We start from the raw sequence: 21,865 nt of genomic DNA, 5'->3' as shown, positions 1-21,865 counted from the left end.
AGTGAGCATCTGACCTCATGGTGAATGACGCTGTGGCTGGCAAGGAAAAAGGTACAAAGGGATTACCAACTTTTCTTTGGGTGGTTCCTCGTAATAACATTCCTGCACTAAAGCCTTTTAATGAGTGGAGCGCGTCTTTGATCAGCAGCTCACATGGAGGTGCTGATTGCCAGAGTGTGTGTCGAGCCGTTTTGGGCTGGGGCTGTCTTGAGCATCAGCCGTCCCCTTTCTCAGGTGCTGGTAGAGGATGTGATGAAACATCAGCTATGTTGATGCAATATTTTTGTCTTTTCTGTAAGTTTAACTCTATTTTTAGGTATGTGCTCACATAATTCCACAAAAAAAAAAAAAAAAATTGATTTCCAAAGAATTCACAGCCCCTGTGTTTATTTATTGATTTTTTTATAGATATTTTATTTGTATTTTTTTGCCTAATTTGATAATACTTTTAGTATCATTCACAATTTAGATACACAAGTGCTTAAAATGTGTCTCAAAAAAAACAAAACACAACAGTATTGTCACTGTGGTGGGGAAAAAAATATTTTCCCAGTGTGATTTGAAACTGGAGCAGTATATCAGTCATGATGAATGAAGATTCTGTTCTGTTTTTTCACTGTCATAAAGACCTGGCCCATTTATAGTCCTACTGTAATCTGTGTTAAGGGAAATTAAAGGAATAGTTCACCTAATATATACAGTATATATATATATATATATATATATATATATATATATATATATATTTGTCAGTGACATAATGGCTCCCATGTGTGTAATAACTAACATAAAGCCATTTTTTAATTTTGCAGCCGAGCACAATATCATGAAAGCATTTGTGTGTGTGTGTGTTTGTTCTTATACTGACCTGGTAAGTATTGATTGTTGTTTTATGGGAAAGAACTAATAATTAAATGTGAAATATTTAAAATTAACCATTAAATATTAATAAAATAAATATATAATAATAATTTGAAAAAAATAAAAACAGAAAATGCATACCTAATCATAGCATAGTGAGGTTGAGTGGCAAAATTATTTTTTATTGACAACAATGACAGTTTTTTGAGAAAAGGACATCACTGTGTGCAGATGTCAAGAACTTATGCAAAACCTTCAGAGAAGTGGTATTCACTGAATGCCCATATTGAGTTGTTTTAATTGATAAGTCAGTTTGTAATTGATAAGCAAGTCCACTGTTTTTCTCTTGGTTTGAAGTTCTATCTTACCTCACATGAAATTGGTCCCAAGTGCACTTCTTGGCAGCCAGTAAAACCAAAGGGGCAAATACCATTAAGGTGGCAATTAGTCTGTGGAACAGGAGGTCAGGTCCATGAGGAGCAGGTCAGCGGTTTTAGCGCCACCTCAGGATGTAGGAGGGAGATGGAAGAAGTTTGTTTTCTTAGAGAAGAGACCAACTTTGATCTTTTTACTTTAGTAGAAATACCATTCCTTCATTTCATTGTTGAGAATGCATGGACCACTTTTATGATACTTTAATTATGCTTTTACATTTTGAAGCTTGAAATCATGCAGATACTCTCAAATGTGGAGAGTTTATGGATCAGTTACTACTTCACTGTGCAGAAAAAAGGAACTAGATATGATAATTGTGTTATTTTGCCTAAAAGCTTTTACACAGTAAAAAGGTAAGTTGATAAAGTTACAGTTGTGGAATTCCTATCAGCGATGGAAGCCTTTTTAATGAAGGCAATTCCTGCCGCAGTCTTCAGTTTGGAACTTGGAACATCAGTGGTAGTGTTTCAGATTTGTAGTGAATGTTGCTGTCAGCATCAGTCGGAGTTCCACACGTTTGCATCAGAATCAGCAGAAACCGTGAAGGGAGTCAGCAATGTGCCGCAGAACCCCTGGAGAGACCCACCGGTTCAGCAAATAAAGTGCTCGGTGTGAGTGAAACCTTTATGGCTAGATGCCCTGTCCTGTTTATTTTTCTTTGACTTTTTTTTTTAATGAAGGACTTATTAAAGAGCCCAGTGCAGTCTTTGAGAATACCCAGTGCAAGTTTATAATGCATAGCAGAAAAAAGCATCAATTATTTTTAATAGCTATATTAAAGTGTACTGTTCTGTGCTTGCATGTTGTGGTTCTAGTTTGACTTATAAATATTACAGAGTCCTTTATATCAAGGCCTATAAAAGTTTAATTTGTAGCTAAGTAACTGGAGTGCATAAGAAAACACCAGTTGCTGTAAATTTTAATACTGTTTTAGTAGGTTGACTTCTTAAAATTACTTCTATGCTGATTAAATTTACTAATCAAGCAGCTTATCCAAAGTGTTTCATCTCCTTTTATAATAAACAAGATTTCATAAGTGATCCCATTGGATGAACAACAAAGTCTGATTTGAAGCGTCTTAATTCATTTGCTCCTATTTTTTTAAGCTGAGTTTGAGCATAAGAACAGTTATGCTCACTACTACAGTACTATTACATTATTTAATAATAGATAATAATAGATTTATTAATATAGGCTGCATTTATTCATCAAAAATAGATTAATATTGTGAATTTTTATTTTTCAATTTAAAGTAACTTTTGTTATTTTAATATATTTTGCTATTATTTAATGATATAATAATAGATGTATTAATATTGCCTGTGTTTATTCATCAAAAATTGAGCAAAATATTAATATTGTGAATTATTTTTTCAGTTTAAAGTAACTTTTTATGTTAATATATTTTAAAATGTCATTTATTCCTGTGAAGGCAAAGATGAATTTTCAGCATCATTACTTCAGTGTCACATGAACTTTTGAATGGTAGTGTACTTTATCATCGGATGTAGCCAGAAGGTCTGACCATTTGCAAATAAGACCAAATTGGCCATAATGCGTACAGGTGTACGGGTTTACCAGCTTGCTTTAAAAAGGTTAGGATATACAGTCATGGCCAAAAATATCGGCACCCTCGCAATTCTGTCAGAAAGTGCAACACTTCTCTCAGAAAATTGTTCCAATTGCAAATGTTTTGGTACTCACGTGCTTAATGTTTTTGTTTGCAATGCAACAACACACCAAAAAAAAAAAAAAGTCAAACTTGATAAAATTTCACACAGAATTCAAAAATGGACTGGACAAAATAATTGGCACCTTGTCAAAATTGTAAGACATTTTTTGGAAAAACATGGACAATCTCAAGGCTACAAGTCCATCTCCAGAGATCTGAATGTTACAGCCCATGACACTGTAGCTAACCTCCCTGGACGTGGACGGAAGAGCAAAATTTATGAAAAATTACAACAAAGGATTGTTCCAATGGTGAATAAAGAACCCTGATTAACTTCCAAACAAATTCAAGCTGATCTGCAGACACAGGGTACGACAGTGTCAGCTCGCACTATCTGTCGCCATCTGAATGAAAAGGGACGCTATGGTAGGAGACCCAGGAGGACACCACTGCTAACACAAAGGCATAAAAAAGCAAGACTGGAGTTTGCCAAAACTTATGTTACAAAACCACAATCCTTCTGGGAGAACGTACTGTGGACAGATGAGACAAAAGTAGAGCTTTTTGGTAAAGGACATCATGGCACTGTTTACAGAAAAACAAATGAGGCCTTCAAAGAAAAGAACACAGTCCCTACAGTCAAACATGGTGGAGGTTCAAAGATGTTTTGGGGTTGTTTTGCTGCTTCTGGCACTGGATGCCTTGACTGTGTGAACGGTATCATGAAATCTGATGATTACCAAAGAATTTTGGGGTGCAACGTAGTGGCCAGTGTCAGAAAGCTGCATCTCCACCAGAGGTCATGGGTCTTCCAGCAGGACAATGACCCGAAACACACTTCAAAAAGCACTCAGAAATGGTTACAAACAAAGCGCTGGAGAGTTCTGAAATGGCCAGCAATGAGTCCAGATCTGAATCCCATAGAACACCTGTGGAGCGATCTCAAAACAGCAGTTGGGAGAAGGCATCCTTCAAATATGAATGACCTGGAGCAGTTTGCAAAAGAAGAGTGGTCCAAAATTCCAGCAGAGAGGTGTAAGAAACTCATTCATGGTTACAGGAAGCGATTGATGTCAGTTATTTTTTCCAAAGGGGGTGCTACCAAATATTAAGTTAAGGGTGCCAATAATTTTGTACAGTGCATTTTTTGGGTTCTGTGTGGAATTGTATCAGATTTGACTTTTGTTCTCTGTTTTTTTTTTGTGTGTTGTTCCAATGCAAACAAAAAAAAATAAACATGAGTACCAAAACATTTGCAACTGCAACAATTTTCTGAGAGAAGGGTTGCATTTTCTGACAGAATTGCAAGGGTGCTGATAATTTTGGCCATGACTGTATCTTAACATGTCTTCAGGCAGAGCTTGCTGAAAATTACAGCTTCTGGGATAAGATCTGGTCTTATGAGGAAATCTGACATATTATAGCAGTGACACATGACCAAGTTAACACAGATCCAGCTTTAGCAAAAACACTTTTGATGGGCTACTTGGCAAAAAAAAAAGGTAACACTTTATTTCGATAGTCCACTTTAGACGTTCTACTAACATTAAGTAACTTTGCAACTACATGCCAAGTAGCAGTCATTAGAGTATTAGTAGACTGTCTGCTTAATATCTTGTAACACTTTATTTTGATGGGTCCACAACATACTTCATACTGACTATGAGAAACTTTGCAAATACAGTGGGTACGGAAAGTATTCTACTACATGTCTACTAACTCTCAGTAGGGTAGGTTTAGGGTTAGTAGAATAAGTTGACATATACTGTATATGTCAACTTATTCTACTAAACCTACCCTACTGAGAGTTAGTAGACATGTAGTTGCAAATTAATAAGAATTAGTTGACATGTAGTTACAAAGTAACTATACAAAGTAACTTCTACTTATAGTTAGTAGAATGCCTAAAGTGGACTATCAAAATAAAGTGTAACCAAAATAAATATCGTCGTCATTTACTCACCCTCAAACCTGTATGACTTACATTCTTCTGGGTAACATAAAAGATTATTTGAAGAACATTGGGGTCCAAACCTTTTTAAATGTCATCTTTTGTGGTACATTTTCCTCAAATACCCTCTGAAGTACTCAAAGGACATGTTAATAATGATAAAGTGCAACATTACTGACAGTTAATTTTAAGTGCTGTCACTTTGATTATACATCAGCTTGAGTGAAAGAGACCAAAAATTAAAATTCTGTCATTGTTTGAAGAACACAAAAGGAGGTGTTCAGCTGAATTCATAAAACTTCTATTCATGTCATGTAGTGGAAGTGAATGGGGATAGACGCTGTGAACAAGAAATAACCATAAAAGTAGTCCATACAACTACTAAATTATATGATGAGTCTAATGAGGTCATTTGACAGCTTTGTGTTGAAAACAGACTGGAATTTAGGAGCGAATATTGATACTCATATATTTTTGGAGATTTTCAAACGTGTATAATTGAGGATATGTTTAAATAATTGACAGAAAATTTAGGTTCGGTCACCCATTTCTGACCTTATAACCTCATAACCTTACTGTTGGCCTTCCTGTGAAGCATATGTGTGTCTTTGTCAAGAGTCAAGGCCCAGAGTCAATTACAGTACATAAGCATCACTGCTCTGCCAGAGAGACTATGATATTGTTAGTTGGTTAATTTCAATTTGAGTCCTGTTGACTAGTTGTGTAGAAATGGTTAGTTTGTTGAATGAAGCACAGAGTCCCCCCCCCCCCCCTCCCTCTCTCTCATTTTTCTCTTTCTGTCTCTTCTGTGTCAGCTACATTGCTCTTTTTGTCTGATGGATCATTGCTGCTCTGTGGCCTTTGAGGCCTCTGTGTCCTCTCTGCACCTCATTAGCCTCAAAGTCACACCTGCCCCAGGGACACAAATGCCCTCAGAGAGGACTGTGGTTCCCTCACAGATTTGTGCTTCAAGTATAGCTTAGTGAAGTGAGTTATTGCTGCTGTGCTTTGTGAAGTTTCTGACCATAATTTTAGGAGTGCCTCAAGGCTTTGTAGTAGGTCCATTCCCATTCTTACAGATTTCTACACAAAAGGTTCTTGTCCTTCAGTTATGTGATTTCCATATTCCTGTGTAGACACTACACATGCACTTTTAATGATTTTTAAAATAATTGAATATGTAGATATAAATACAATAAATTATGTTATAATGTAGATTGGGTAATATTAAACACTTGATATTAACTTTACAGCACATTTGCACGTCACACAGTTTATACCATCATACCTCCTGGCCCTAGTTCATATTTTACTCAGGTAATGTAGTACTACATATTACCCCATATGCTGTCTGATCTTTAATACAGTAAAAACTCTTTTTTGGTCTTTTTCTCTGGGTTTTTGTAAATGAATGTTGTCGGGATATCACCAAAGCCTTATCTAGTGTTCTGACTAGATTGAACTGGCAGCACAGCTGTGTCAGGCCATTCTGATGGGGCTCTCTGGGACAGATATATAAGGTTAGAACTTGTAAGAAGACACTGCTGCATCAGCAAGTTGCCATGACAATGTCATTCCCCATTTCATTGTCTTTTAGCCCTGTCTCCTAGCAAGGTTATAGGGTCGAACAACCACAGAGATTCAATGCTGTATACTTACAGTAGCTGGGAATTGTTCCCTGCCTCCTCGTCTACATTTAAGTGCGCTATATTCATTCAGAATGCTGCTTTTCATTGGTTACATCACAAACAAAAAGGCTGAAAGACTCTCTCTGAATTCTTCTTCTGTTATATTTCGTGCTTCACTCCACTGAAGGTTGTGTGATGAATTGCTGCATATTATGCTGTTGTTTTGCTCAAGCAGAGTTCTCTTGGGATACAAGGCTTCATTAGAGCACAGTGTGAGATTATACAACTCAAGCCCATATTTAATCAGCTTCATGTTCATAACGGGACAAGAAAAACACAGACGTCCTGCAATGAATCCCCCACAGGGCACTATTGGTGACATTGGGGGACATTGAATGTTTTATTTCATCATATGCTTCATGCTCAGTTGTTTTAAAGCTGTTAAGGGCCATTAATTATTTCTAGCGTTATGGACTTCACCTTGCACAACCTTTTTGCTCTCTTTCACGACAACATCAGTGTGCGCCTGCTGACTTTAATTTTTCGGTATGTAATGAAATCAATTTATTAATCTTCCCTAATTATTTTTGCCACTGGGGACGCAGCTCATTTAGCATGAAAGGTGCTCGCGTCAGAATTCATCTTCTTCTGCTGAGATAACAAATCCTCAAGGAGTCAGTCGGGGTTGGGAGCTTTTCAGTCAACCTTTGTGAGCCGTACCTGACGACGGGGGTTGAGAAATTCCTCGCACCATGAAACAAACCATATCTAAATCCATCACACAGGGGAGAGGGGAACACATACAGCTGCACTGGTGTGCTCAGAATTTTAAATATGAATGAAAATATACTTCAGAGATATTTTACTTACAAGAATTTCTAGGGGTACCAATAATTGTGTCCAATCTGTATTTGAGAAAAACATTAATTTCATAATGAGATTTTCCCCCATTTTCAATTGTTTTAGTTCAAAGAAAGCTTAGATTTTTGTGATTTATTTTTTATTTATTTTTTTTTTAATAAAAGCTCAAAAGGATTAATAATGCAGGTTTATTTTCAGGGCCTTCTTTGATCATATTTACCAAGGGTGCCAAAACTTTATTTGATCTCATAATTAGTAATATATTTTCCTATCTAATTATTTTTGAGGAAAACCCAATGCCACCCAGGAGAAGGCTATGTCCTTGAGTGACATCGATGTGTGGTGGCGTATGCGTGGTTCTACTGATGCACAGCTACAGAATAAATGTCCTTCAACTCCCACTCCTGCAGCTCAGGAGGTTTTTTCAGTTTACTGTAACCTGATTGGATCCTTTGAGATTTTTTTCTTTTTTGCAAGGACCATATTGTAAACATTGCATTTGCTTCGAGTGACTAACTCTGTATCATATCTTCTGAAGGTCTGTTGTGTAAGTTTCATCGCAAAGGTCCGTTTGAAATTCGTGGAGCATGCTGTTGTGACGTCAGTTGTTGACGTTGATTACGACAGTACGGTATTGCATAGACAGCATGTTTTTTCTCCTCAGCAAGCACCTCTTCTGTCCTTCAAAGGAAGAAGGAGAAACAGCACATTGGGTAGGGGTAAATTCTACGCTGGGTTTCTGCCAGGCAACAGGCAACCTTGAAGGATCTCCAATTAAATGACCCTCCTTCACCCTCTGTTCAAGCGTAACACTATTAGCATGATCAATTGAGCCGAACAAAGCAGTTACACAATCGAGAATGAAATATGTGCATGTTCACCTGTGTGAGACACTTGAGGTGAACACGTTTAGTGATGTTACGGAGTAATGATCAATAATATACTGACTTCCGGTATATGATTGTTGACTACTGAGGTGACCAGTTTGTGTTACACTTATGTTAATGATTATGGATTGGCTTTGTGGGCTCAAAAGCTGTTTTGTGAATGTCTGTCATCATGATTATTGGTTAAAGAATAAACAACTAGCATTATGAAAGTGAGAACCTTCTTGGTTCTAATATGAATAATATTCATTAACTGATCAGATTTTAAAGATAAGGAAAAGTTCAAATTAAGTTTAAGCATATGGATAGGGTTAGAAACGCAGTTGTTCTGTAACCAATGAAAAATGTACATAATTTTTTTTGGGGGAAAAAAACATTTTTAATCATGGACCAAAGATCGTGCCAATAATTTATTGCAGTTAAACCCATTTTTTGGAAGTTCATTCCCAGTTTTATGTTTCAAAATGTGACTTAATATCTACCAGCGAAGCTATACATCACAATTTTGCCTTAAATTTCTTGTAAAGTTGACATCATATTTTACAATGTGTTTATTTCGCAATGCAATTTTATATCTCATAATATCTTGTGTTTTATTGCACCTTTTTCACGTATTTGCATCTCATACAGTGGGACTTTATATCTCACAGTGTGACCATATCTCACAATTTTGCCTTTATTTCTTCAACTATTTTACAATGTGACTTTATATGTTGCCATGTCATTTTATATCTTAGAATGTATCTTATTGCGACTTTTTCTCATTATTGCAACTATATCTCACAGTGGAACTATTACTCACAAATTTAATTTTGCAGTGTCATTTTATATCATATAGCTAATCACAATTTTTTATGTTATTGCATCTATATCTCACTATGGTGCTTTATATCTCACAAATGGACTTTATATCTCACAGTGCAACTTTATTTCTTATTTTAAACTTTATCTCGCAATTATCTGTTGCATTTTTTACAATGAGGCTAAAATAGGCTTTCACATTCATAGCTAGCATAATCTCTTTCTGTGATGTCTGCTGTGCCAAAAAATTCTAAACTGGCCCACCTCAAAGCTCTCGACCCGATACTTACTGGTAAACTGGCATGCTGTTTTTTTATTTGTATTTTTTTTAATGCAATAAAAATGCATCACATATCTCCGTCTTTATATCAAGGCTATGTCTGGCATTTCATTACCACATTTTACCCAGCAAAAATGATTTAACTTCTGTTCATCCAGGGACATCAGCTGTTTGTTGTTCCTTCTGTTCAGTAAGGAGATAAAATTAAACATAATTTGTAGTTTCTCAATTACTTTACATTGAATTTGAGATTTCACTTCATTAAGTGAGACTTCAGAGGATTCATGCCAGTCTTTACCAATACTCATTATGTGCTCAGTGTGAGCACTTCTTATTGTTAAAGTGGATTAGTATTGAAGCATTAATGTAATGACATGCCACTCTGATTTCACATCCTTTATAGTAAATTTCCATCTGCTTATGCTGCGCAGTAAAAATGGGAAGCCTTGTACCACAGAAGCACTAATAAAATGGCTTTAATTATTAATGAATTCATGATAAATTAATTGACGACTTTAATGCTTCAGACAAGTGAAGTTTATTCCTCTGTATCAGACTGAATGCTGTGTCCTCTCTCTATTTGTTAGATGTTGGCCAGCTGTTTGGTTCTGTGTGCTGGGCATTTCTGCTTTGGGCTGATAAGAGCATTTATCGGCAGCTTTTGTGCTTTTAGGAATAATTTCTCCCTGCTCCCATAGTCTCCAGGGGTATTTTAGAAGAACCTGTTATTTAATTAGGCTGTAGATAAGGCTGATTGAATATTTGAGAAGTCAAAACTAGATGAGACCCCAGTGTTCCAGAGTTTGCAAAGAAAGCCATCCATGTGAATAAATGAATAGCATTATGGGAAAAGCCTGCAGCGTTATTTTTCTCTGCTCACGCTTTGAAATGCACAAAAGAATTATGGGAGACATGTTTCTGACTCTCTGCCATGCTATTTCTCGGCTGTGGCACATTGTAGCTTGTAAGTGACTTCACACTGACACAGCTTTCATTTTAAACTGATTTATTGTGTGTTTGTTGAAGGCAAAAGGCCAGAATGAATGGGTTTGTGACTAAAAGCAATTTTATTACCAGTGCCACAATGACTCAACTAACAGCAAATCTGGCCATTCTCTAAAATGCACATTGTATCATGTATACATTTTTACAATTTAATGTTGATGTTTGTGAGGTTCGTGGCATTGAATGTTTATCAGATATTCAAAGACCTTTTTTCAAATGAAATTAATGCATATTTTGTGAATGGTGACTGTTAATCATCGCCTGTTAAACAAGGACAAACTAATGAAGATGGAGAATATGCACTCAGGTGTTGGATTCTCCGTGCTGCCAAAATAAAATAAATAAGTCTTCTGACTCTTATCATCTAAACAGGAAAAACTTACCAGAAAATGCAGATAATTTTAAAACATTAACATTAAATATGTAACTAAAGCATCATTTACAAATCGAATGCACATCTTCATCGGTGTATAATATAATGGTAATTAAAAATTTTTTTTTTTTTTTTAAATCTCATTGTTTAATGTTTTACAATGAAGAAATTAAGACATAAATTGTGATTATAAATGAAGACAAATATTAGTACTGCAAATATATAGTTGCAGTGTAAAATGAAATTATTATGCAGTCCGCACAAGTGCAGCAAACCTGAAACTTGAATTTGATTAAATCACAATATCAGGAAAAATCACAATGAGAATCTTTCCCAACTTATTCACCTTGTTTATTTAGTTTTAGTATGTTTTTATTTTCTTTTTTAAATGTAGTATAGCTTTATAATATCAGGCATTACCAGTCTTATCAGTACTGGCCAGAAGTTTAGTATCAGCGCATTGCAAAAAAAGAGAAGAAATTACACAATACATCCATTGTATTCCAACCAGAATCACTTGAATATATCTCACATTGTAATGGTGTCCAAACTTGAAAGTATGAATTTCACAGGGAGATTTAAAAGGCAGCATAATATGTAATCAAGCAAAAATCGGCCTGTCCTATTTCACGGTGTGATCATCAACCATTTCTAAATATGGTTCAGAGTGTGAAATATCTGTGCCCAAATGTCATGCCGCTCTGCCTGTAATGTGCGAGTTAGTGTGTGTGTGTGTATTAGATTTGGCTCATTCTCTCGGTTCTAGCTTTAGCGGTCTCACGTAAGGACAGGAGAAAAGAGTCTAAGCCAGCGTAGTCCTGTTTACATCAAATAAAAAGTGACTTATCTGTCTTCCTCAACATGTTTGTACTTGTGTTATATAACCCGGCAGGCCTTTGGCCAAACCTTCTCCCGTACTGAAACAGATTAGAGATTAGGCCTAGTTGTGTTGCTGCACCTGCCTCAGTTCTGTTTGAGCTTCTAGCTGGATCAGAACCAGTTTGGCAGCTGCGTGGGCCATGTGGAAGTGGAGAGAGTCCACTGCTGCTTTCTGTGAACAGACGCAAACAGATGACTGTAGGGATAATGATCTCCCGACAGGACACACATCCCTCCAGCCTCAAAAGCAACAACACAAAGTAATCGAGCCTTGCATATGCACATGTCCATGTCGAGGATTAACAAATGCCGCTAAAGTCCTTTTTAAAGCAAGTCAGTGCACTCTGCAGTCATTTATGGTGTCACCTCTAGGCTATTTCCAGTCATGCGAGTACAGCTTGTATCTACTTAAATGGATAAAGGCTGAAATCTCCAAAACTGTTGGCTAATCTTGTTGCAGTATTAAATAAAGTCTCTTATGGGTTCTGACAAAAGTCATATCATACACTTTAGTTTCTTGAGGTCTTAACCATATACTTGGAAACGATACTAAACATCCATTAAGTTATTTTTATAAAATACTATTGACAAACATAATGTGCATAACATTAACAAAAAGTAACCTGAGTCATTTGTTAGGAGTTAGTTGGTTTATGTTGGTCACACTTAGGGGTGGGTGATATACTGGTAGACATGATTAACCGGTAGAAATTTGTCAACTGCTAAAGTTTTTGGACTATCGTCTCTATTGCGGTTACACGCTCACGTGACGTTGCTGTGCTACGTGGTCATGAAAACTTATCGTTTGTGTGGGTTTTTTTTTAAGCATTGAGGTTTAAAAACAAGCCGTTTTAAGCCGTTGAAATGCAATCAGCAGCGAAAGACAACTCATTTTGCTATATGCGCACGCTGTCTGAGACACTGTTTCTGAGCGCTGTCAGAGAGGCGTGCAGCACATGTGAAGACGGTCCTCATAGAGTGTGGGAGTACGGAGTTATTTTTGCCATTTCATAGGCCTTGAACGGTTAAATACACACACTTGAATGTGTCAAAATGCTCATCTTTGCAAGTATCCTCGGAAACACATAAGTCTTAAGGTAAAGCAAACAGATGTGAAAGAAAACACGTTTAACAGTATATTGATTCTGGGTAGCTCTAAAGTGACAGCAGTCTAATATTCCTGCTGTCTGTCATTCATATTAATCAAACAACAAAAGAGAGGAAATCTCTCACTGCTTTTGATTAAATCACTTTTGTAACTTTAAAGAACCTTTTTGACTGAATGGTTCTTTGTGGAACCAAAAATGGTTCTTCTATAGAATCGCTGTGAAGAACCTTTTAAGCACCTTTATTTTTAAGAGTGTACATACATTGCATAAAGTCATCAAATGTATAAAAACAGAATATTCTTCACTGTTCTTCACTAAATTAAATATATATTTCTTCTTATTAAAGAACCATCTCTTTCTTACCCTTTTATAATCTGAAGAACCTTCTTTCACCACAACGAACCTTTTGTGAAACAAAAAGATTCTTCAGATGTTAAAGGTTCTTTATGGAACCATTTAGACATAAAGGTTCTTCTGTAGCATCATGAAGCACCTTTATTTTTAAGAGTGTAGCATTTCTTACTTGTTTGTTCTACTGTAGTTTTTCTGTCCTATTGCTTGCAATTAATTTCTTATTCTTATTTAATCACTGACTATTTACTTGTCTTCATTGAGGTTGAGTAGCATTAGCCTTTTGTGATATTGACACTTGTGACAAGAATTATGAAATTTCAATGTTATCAAAAATTTTGATTAAAATAAAGACGAAAAAAAAAAAACTGGCTCATAAGAGTCTTTCGTTGGGAGTCAGTTAGGTTACATTGGCCATGTTGCACGTTTTGGATTTAAGAAGAACTAGCTTCCAAAGTGTTATTTATTAAAAATTAAAACTGCATGCCGTTTCACTAAATTCACTAAAACAAAGAACTAGCTCATATGAGTCATTCTTTCAGATAACTTTCAGTTGGAATGCACTGGTGGTGCTGTATGTGTTTTTTATTTTTCATAAGAACTCATAAGAGTCATTGTTCCTCCAATCAGACTACACAGGTCATGCAGTTTTTTTTTTTTGATTTACTAAAAATAATTGCTTGGAATAGTAATTTTTTTTCCGGGAATCAGACTACATTGGTCGCACCGCATGTTTTTGATTAACTACAAAGAATTGACTAAATTTCTCTTATTTGTTTTTTTAGCAAATGTTCTGTCTCCTCCATATATTGTCATATCTGGTGTATAAACAGAGCTGTAAGGCAGTTAGAAAACTGCTACTAATACATGATGTTCTTTAACTAAGTGGAAGCATGAAGCTATTAATGATTAGCCCTTCATACTCTTCATCATCTCAGTGTGGCTGACTCAGTCGCCCAATGAGTCAAGAGTGGCACTGAAAGTGGAAAGAACATTAACAGCCTTAATCAGACATCCTGTGAAATGAAATAAAAAACATATTATGTGGGTGTACAGAGCATGGTTTGTAACGTGTGGTTGTTTGTGTCTTTTAGCTATTATGTATGTGATGGGGGCTCTGGGGCCAGCTGCGGGGTACCTGCTTGGAGGCGTTCTGATCGGCTTCTACGTGGATCCCAAAACCATCATCAACATTGAGCAAAGTGATCCACGCTTTGTTGGCAACTGGTAAGATCACATGTGCATCAGAGTATGTGTAGCTTCATTCCAGTCTATGAAAGAATAACATTTTGACCACTTTCTGTGCACATTTTACTAAAAATAACACTGGAAATCTCTGTTTCAATTCATTTGTTTTTATTCCAGCCTTTACTAAAAATTTAATTTGCTATAAATAATGCTGGAGATCCCCATTTATTTATTTTATTCCAGCCTTTGAACGAATAGCATAAAATCAATTATAAAACAGATCCGGTCTTTGATTCTGATTGGTTGAGCCGTGTTCAAAGCTGTTGTAAATCAATTTTGCCACTTTTTGAGCACATTTTGCTAAAAATAACACTGAAAGTCTCCAATTCATTTTGGTTGTTCTGTAAAGATCAAACAAAAGCCTAATTATCATTCATCCATATCTCTGTGTTCTTAGGTGGAGTGGTTTCCTGCTCTGTGCTTTCGCCATGCTGTTGGTCATTTTCCCCATGTTCACTTTCCCCAAAAAACTGCCCCCTCGTCACAAAAAGAAGAAGAAAAAGCATGGTTCAGACAGCACCTCTAATGACGACGATGTCCTGAAAGAGAAATCCAACAGCAAAGGCCAGACTGTGGCGTCCTCCATGGGCTTTGGGAAGGACATCAAAGGTGTGTATCTGATAAAGGTCTTGTGATGATGCACACTACAAGAACCGTGTATGTACATGTTAGAGTGTTACCTTGAAGACGAGGTTATTTCTGTCCTCAACTCATTCTGAGAAATCATCAGATTAGCAGAGATTAGCGTTTCAGTCATAATTTTGAAAACCTTTGGCTATTGTAAAACTGCTTCACTGCAGATTGGTCCTTTAAGGGGTGATTGTGTGATATAAAGCAAACACTTTTGTCAAAACATCTTACAATACAGTTATTATAAAGACAGTCCTCTGGGGTTTAGTGTCCTTCACGGGGCAGGATGTGAACCTGCAGTCTTTCAGTTATCAGCCCAGATCTTTGACCATTAGGGTTTATTTAATAACACAGTGCTGCTGACCACCACTGTCAGGAGATTTTCAAATGCTGATATAAGAACTGTAGATTGATGATCAAGCTTAAAAAGTTATAAATGAAGACTGCCTAAGCTAGCAGAAGTTGCTTTTCATTATTCATCTGGGAAGAGCATTAATGACAATTCTGCCACCATCATCACTAATACGGTCCCGTTCATTACCAAACTGTAGTTACACTGCTGCTGGGAAGTTGAGAAATTACTGATGAAACTCTTATCTATAAGAGATGACAGAAACCAGTTTCTGCTTTACAAGGGGAAAAAAGCGAATTAATTAAATGAGATGAATGTTTAAAATAAGAATTAAACTCACAATGTGAACATAGTCAACATTGTGAGATGTAAAGTTGCAATAACAAGAGTCACACTAGAGGAATAAAAAGTCAGAATTGTGAGATGTAAATCACAATGTAGAGAGATTAAATTCACACTTGAGGAATAAGAAGTCACGGTTGTGAGATAAAGTCAGTTAAGAGAAATAGTTATAATTGTAAGAATTATGAGATTTTTTTATTTGCATTCTCTCATTTTTAGACAGCACTGGTAAGATTGAAAAATACGCCTTCAATTGGCATTGATTCAAGCAATCATAGTGGCATAATACATCAAAAAATAATGTTTTTTTTTTTAAAGAAACGAACACTTTATTAAGCGAAGATTTATTCATTTTAATACAGACAGTAAAGACATTTATGTTCATGAAAAAAATCTATTTTAAATTAATGTTGTTTTTTTTAACTTACATTTTTTAAACTTACATTAAAGATCCTTAAAATAAATTTTGTATTTAACAAAAATTTTAAGCAGCACAACTGTTTTCAAAATTCAGAATAATAAGAAATATTTCTTGAGCACCAAATCAACATATTAGGATTTCTAAAGGATCATGTGACATGTCAAATTGCCATCAAAGGAATAAATTACTTTTTAAAAGATATAATTAAATATATATTATAACTTAAAACTGGAACAGTGTCAATTAATTAGTATAAATCTCATTGCTATTCTCGTCACACTGTGTCTAAACTGTATCCAGATAAGTGCCAATTATTATTTGCCTGGAGAGACTTTTGTCACTCAAGTGACTACAATCAAGACAAGCCTTGTTCTATAAACCCACTGTAACCTACTTCCATTCCCCCCGGCCTGCATGTGTTTGCATAAGTAGGCTTTCAACATTTCAACTGTTCTGCAATGCCTTACAGTATGCTAGAGTAGTTTCTGGGACTTTGATGTAGAGAGCGACAAGCTGTTTTGTTCATTAGTAGGTAAAGCTTCTAATCTGGCTGGTTTCTATGTCTCTTCTGTCAGTCCCATAGATGGGATGAGAGTTCAACCTTCAGGAGCAAATTAAAGTTTGATTATAGTTCGTTTACCATGGAAACAGTGCAACAGCGTTAACCTGCTAATTAAAAGAGGCAGCTTTGTTGGCCATGATGAAGCATTCGGCTAAAACTTATGGGATTTAAATAGATTAGGCGATGAATCCAGAAGAGCTGTGGAGACACCATGTTTAGTTTTAGCTGTCTTTACCTATTAGAACAGCAAACATCTGTTAGTATGGATTATGACTGGTTTGAGAGCTTATGATGGGGAAACAAAAGCGGGTCGCATCTGTGACCACAAGCATATCTTGAAGACAATTAGCATGAAAATAAGTTTTTTTTTTTTTTTTTTTCTGATGCACAGTGTATTGGCCTATATTATAGGTGTTTTTATTTTTAACTTTTAAATCTAAATTTTTAGCAAACGACATAATGAATATCCATTTATCATACTGAATATTTTAATGTTGTAATGGCTAATATCATTTGTAGCATTCACATTGATTTATTTTAGTTTTTAATGTTTCATTTTAAATTTGTTTAGATAAAATATTACAGAATTTTTATGTTGGCCATTTAACGGTTATTGGTGTGTGCAGTTGCTGATGCTGTTTTTTTTTTTTCTGTTATTGTACAGACCTCCCCAAGGCTGCCATAAAGATCCTCAGCAACATGACTTTCCTGTTCGTGAGCCTGTCCTACACAGCCGAGAGCGCCATTGTCACTGCCTTCATCACCTTCATTCCCAAGTTCATCGAGTCTCAGTTTGGAATCCCTGCCTCCAACGCCAGCATATACACTGGTACATGTTTTCATCGTAACAGTAATCATTCTATATTTATTTATTTCTCCTTAACACTTTTACGTATGATTTCTTTTCTAGTCATATCAAACATTGCATATGATTCACACTCTATTACTCACATTACAGAACGTGTTAAAAATGAAGTGTGAAGACATGCGTGATATTTCTTTTCACAGCTGTGCTGCTTATTTTGTGAAGGCATATTTGATAGCTACTATATAAAGCTGTATATGCTTCTTTGAGTGTATATCACTGGGTCTCAAGATACCATTAAAATTTCATTGTTGCTCATCTACATCAACCCTCAAACTTATTGCCCTCTATCTCAGACTCTACATCATTATTAAGCCGTGCATATGTCAAAATATCTCAGCACAGATGCTCTCTCATAAGGTAATGGGAGACTGGCCAAGATCCCTAATCAGAGCCCACCAGGACTGAGTTAGAGAGACTTCTGTCAGCACTGGTCACTGCCGCTTTCATCCAGTTTGTTTACTGTATAAATTAATGAATATATATAAGACAAATTACAGTCCATTACTGATTCCAAATTATATGACGAAAAAATGTAGTCTGTAATCCATTGCATTACATATTTTAGGTAATATATAATACTACTTTTAGATTACTTTTGGCCTAATTCATGTATTACTTTGATTGAAATAGGATAATCTTGTACCATATTGATATAAAATACAAAGAGAATGAAAAGAAAATTGTAACATTGTAATAACATTGTAATTAAACATTACATCATAGTATTTGATACATTTATAGTATTATACAGTATTTGTGTGTAAAAAAAAAAATAGTTTACTATAAAATCTAAACATAATTGAAATTTAAAATGTGAAAATAATCCATCTCTATGCAACCTTTATATTAATATTAGTAATGTCAAATCGATTAATCACATCCAAAATAAAAGTCTGTGTTTACATGTGTGTACTATGTATATTTATATGTGTGTGTGTGTGTGTGTGTGTGTGTGTGTGTGTATATATATATATAAATACACATACATGCATGTATATATTTATATATGTAATATACTGTATACTTATGTATAATATAAATCATATATAAATGTATATGCATGTATAAATAAATATATAAGTATTATGTAAATATTTCTTAAACGTATACCTGTATGTGTGTGTATTTATATGTACATATAAATGTACATACTAGTACACACATATATTGTTAACACAGACTATTACATTACACTGTAAAAAAAAAAAAAAAAAAAAGTTGAGCCAACTTAAAATTTTAAGGCAACCAGCTTCAGCAGATTTTTTAGTTTTCAAAAAAACTAAAATTTGAGAATCTCCCACAAAAATAAGTTGAGCAAACTCAGAAATCTGCTGAAGCTGGTTGCCTTAAAATTTTAAGTTTAACTTTTTTTTTTTTTACAATGTAGATGCTGATTAATCACGATTAATCGATTTGACAGCGCTAATTAATATTAATATTGCCAGCCTTTGTCATATAGGTGATTTTAGGGCTCTGTAGAAGAATTAAATGCGAGTTATGAACTCAACGTCACAATGCTGGATGTATTTTTAATAATTTTTGGGTTTGGGGAATTTTTACGTATACTTGCTAAGTAGTCTTTGTTTAAATATGCACATTAATAATGATGGCTTTCCCAAATATGAGCAATAATAATAAAGGTGCTTCCTAAGTGATTAGTGTATATAAACTAGCAGGGTTCTGGTTTAGAGTCATTATTGTTGCCCCTAAGCTTGTTGCCAGGATACAGGGAGGGAGAGACACAAATTAATGGTATGGTTGCTATGCAGACTCTTAACTATGCTTGTGTGTTCAGATTATAACAGGAAAGCAACTTGTTGGCTAGAGTTGTCAGGATATAACCGAGTCTCTGATTTAAACCCGCGCTGTATTAACAGCAGATTTATATCCCTGCTGAAGTCAGAGCGTTCACACAGGCCTGGATGTTTTACACATCAATAGATGCAAGCAGTTTGTCGTTTTTGTGCTGTTTCCTCAGTTATAGCTGCCAAGATTCCCTTCAGCCTATAAGACTGCAGCTGCAATAAACTAGAGATGGACAGAAGACAGATGGTATACCATAAAACAGAAAACTGTGGCCAGGGAGCATCAGATCTACATTTATGTTCCAGCTTTCCTACAAATTAATTCAGTTGTAAATCACAGCTTGACTCCAGATTCAACAATGTCTTCAACAGTGTTCCTAGATCACCTATATGAATGTCTGAGTTGTTCCAAAAGAGGCATTAAAAATGGTGTACGATGTTAATCAAAATATATTTAATTAGCCTTAGGGTTGCGCCAATCCGATATTCAGTATCTGTATCGCTCCGATACTGGCATTTTCTGCCGGTGCAGTACACTATGTGCAGTATGAGGACCAAACCAAATCTCCGGGTGCTCTTATGGCTGAAAAACTTATGTGCACCCCTGATTATTATTATTATTATATTTACATAATCCATAATCATAATAACTTTTAAATTATTATTAGAATTTATTTTTATTTTACTGTATTTATTTAATTAATATTAACCATCAGAAAAAAAACATACACAATAAAATTTGTCTAAGTGTAGGTCATTTACATTTGCTATGTAGTAACTTAGCACATTATTGTAGAATGTGCATCACAGGTGTGTGTCTGTATTTTATAGTGCCATCAAACGTGACTCATTTAATCATAATTAAGAGTTAGAACTGTCTGTTTTAATAATAGTGTATAAATAGCAAATCAATTTGTATAATATGTAATATGTAATATCAAACAGAGGCTTGATAACAAAGCGATTCTTTGTTGATTTCTTGGCTTTTTCATTCTCATGCATCTCACTGTGTCTTCAAGTCCACATGACTTCAGATAGCAGTAATGACCGTGCGCGCGCGCGCGAGAGAGAGAGAGAGTGTATCTGAAAGATCTGTCAGTGGGCTGTGGTCATTAACACCCTGCTTTGCTCCAGCTTGTGGCCTACAGGAATCGTTGTACTTTGCCTTTGCTTGTCCCACGCTGCCCTCCTCCTCAACACACACACACACACACACACACACAGAGCTCTATGCCAGCTGTGCACGCAGCCGGGGCCGAATCTCCCAGGACATCCTCTCAAGGAGACATTCTCTGCTCTCCTTCTAGACACACTGAAGGTTTGTGTGAATTGTGCTTGTTTCTCCTTCTCCTTTCATGACAGGGAGGTGTTCCTGACGCACTTCTGGCTAAATATAGCCCAGAGGAACACTGTATTGGCTTCACACAGCCGTGGTTGTCTCGTGAACGGGCGTTCTTACCACCTTGTCAGGTTGGAAGGGTATGTGTGTTTATCCACGTGTGGATGTGCGAGCATTTGATGGAGTGTAATGAAGTTAGGTGTAATCAGCTTGAAGCTGACTGCCATGGATTTCCTGGCTAGTTTATTCTAGTTTGGTGCTAGTCTAGCTGGTGAAGTTGGCTGGCTAAGGAGGCAGCTTTGCTGGTTTAGCCCAAGAGGTCAACGTTTGTCTGGTTAACATCGTCCAGATAGCCCCTGCTAGTAGATTTTGCAACTACACAATCTAGAATCTTTCTCAATTGACGACCATTCAAAATTAGCTGTGTATTGTGAATGATGTATACTTATTTTTTTTCCAAGAAGCATATAAATAGAAAATTAGACATTTTTACCAGTGCCTTATTTTCGTCAGTTAACACAATGCTGAGCTAGTAGGTTTAACTGCTAGCTAAGGAACATGTATAGCTAATATTGATTATACAATATAGTAGATTTTTATCATTGCATGATTTATTGCCGTAAACAAATGAGGCACCTATGTGTGTGTGTATGTATATGCTTAAACGTGTAAGTGAAAACAAAATGCAAACAAAGGGAATGTTATTGCTATTTAAGGTTTTACATCAGGTTTTACATCATTTAAAAGTTGTACATTTTTTCATCATGAAAATGATTGCTAAATACAATGTAAAGTGACCATTCTCTCATTTCTACTCAAGGACTGAATAAAGTACACTTAAAAGAGATGTCTCAGATTTTGCAGTGGAATAGTATATTGTGCCAACCACACAACTGTCATTGAGATAAATGAGAATGCTAATGGATATAGACCTCCTTGGTTTAGCTGGCAAAAAAAAACTAAAGAGGTTATCCTTGACTGAATCAAAAGGGGATTGATGTTGAATTTGATTTCTGTGTTTAGATTGTGTTATGACACATTTATTATAGAGTGATCTTGAGTTTCTACCCAGCTTTTCTTACGCATTATAAATTTGCTTTTATGAGGCGCTCACTCTTGACCGTTCTGAAAGCAGGCATGTGCTTGCCTTGCCCACCCAATGGATTTACACAGTGACCTCGGACTGCCAGCAGTCAGCTTTGACT

At 35.7% G+C, this 21,865-nt stretch overlaps 1 protein-coding gene across 2 annotated transcripts in view; it reads left to right on the top strand.

Moving 5' to 3' along the window:
• LOC131533654 (solute carrier organic anion transporter family member 5A1) overlaps positions 1–21,865 on the top strand; it is a 45,171-nt gene that overhangs the window by 14,176 nt on the left and 9,130 nt on the right. For both annotated transcript variants that reach the window (XM_058766027.1, XM_058766025.1), the window contains 3 exons: positions 14,188–14,320; positions 14,739–14,950; positions 17,313–17,477. In XM_058766027.1, coding sequence (XP_058622010.1) covers positions 14,188–14,320; positions 14,739–14,950; positions 17,313–17,477 — 510 coding nt within the window. The remainder of the gene's footprint in view (positions 1–14,187; positions 14,321–14,738; positions 14,951–17,312; positions 17,478–21,865) is intronic.

The sequence above is a fragment of the Onychostoma macrolepis genome, chromosome 24 (genome assembly GCF_012432095.1).
Source record: "Onychostoma macrolepis isolate SWU-2019 chromosome 24, ASM1243209v1, whole genome shotgun sequence".
Classification (NCBI taxonomy): domain Eukaryota; kingdom Metazoa; phylum Chordata; class Actinopteri; order Cypriniformes; family Cyprinidae; genus Onychostoma; species Onychostoma macrolepis.
The sequence above is the reverse complement of the archived record's forward strand: the minus strand, read 5'-3'. Positions and strand labels throughout refer to the sequence as shown.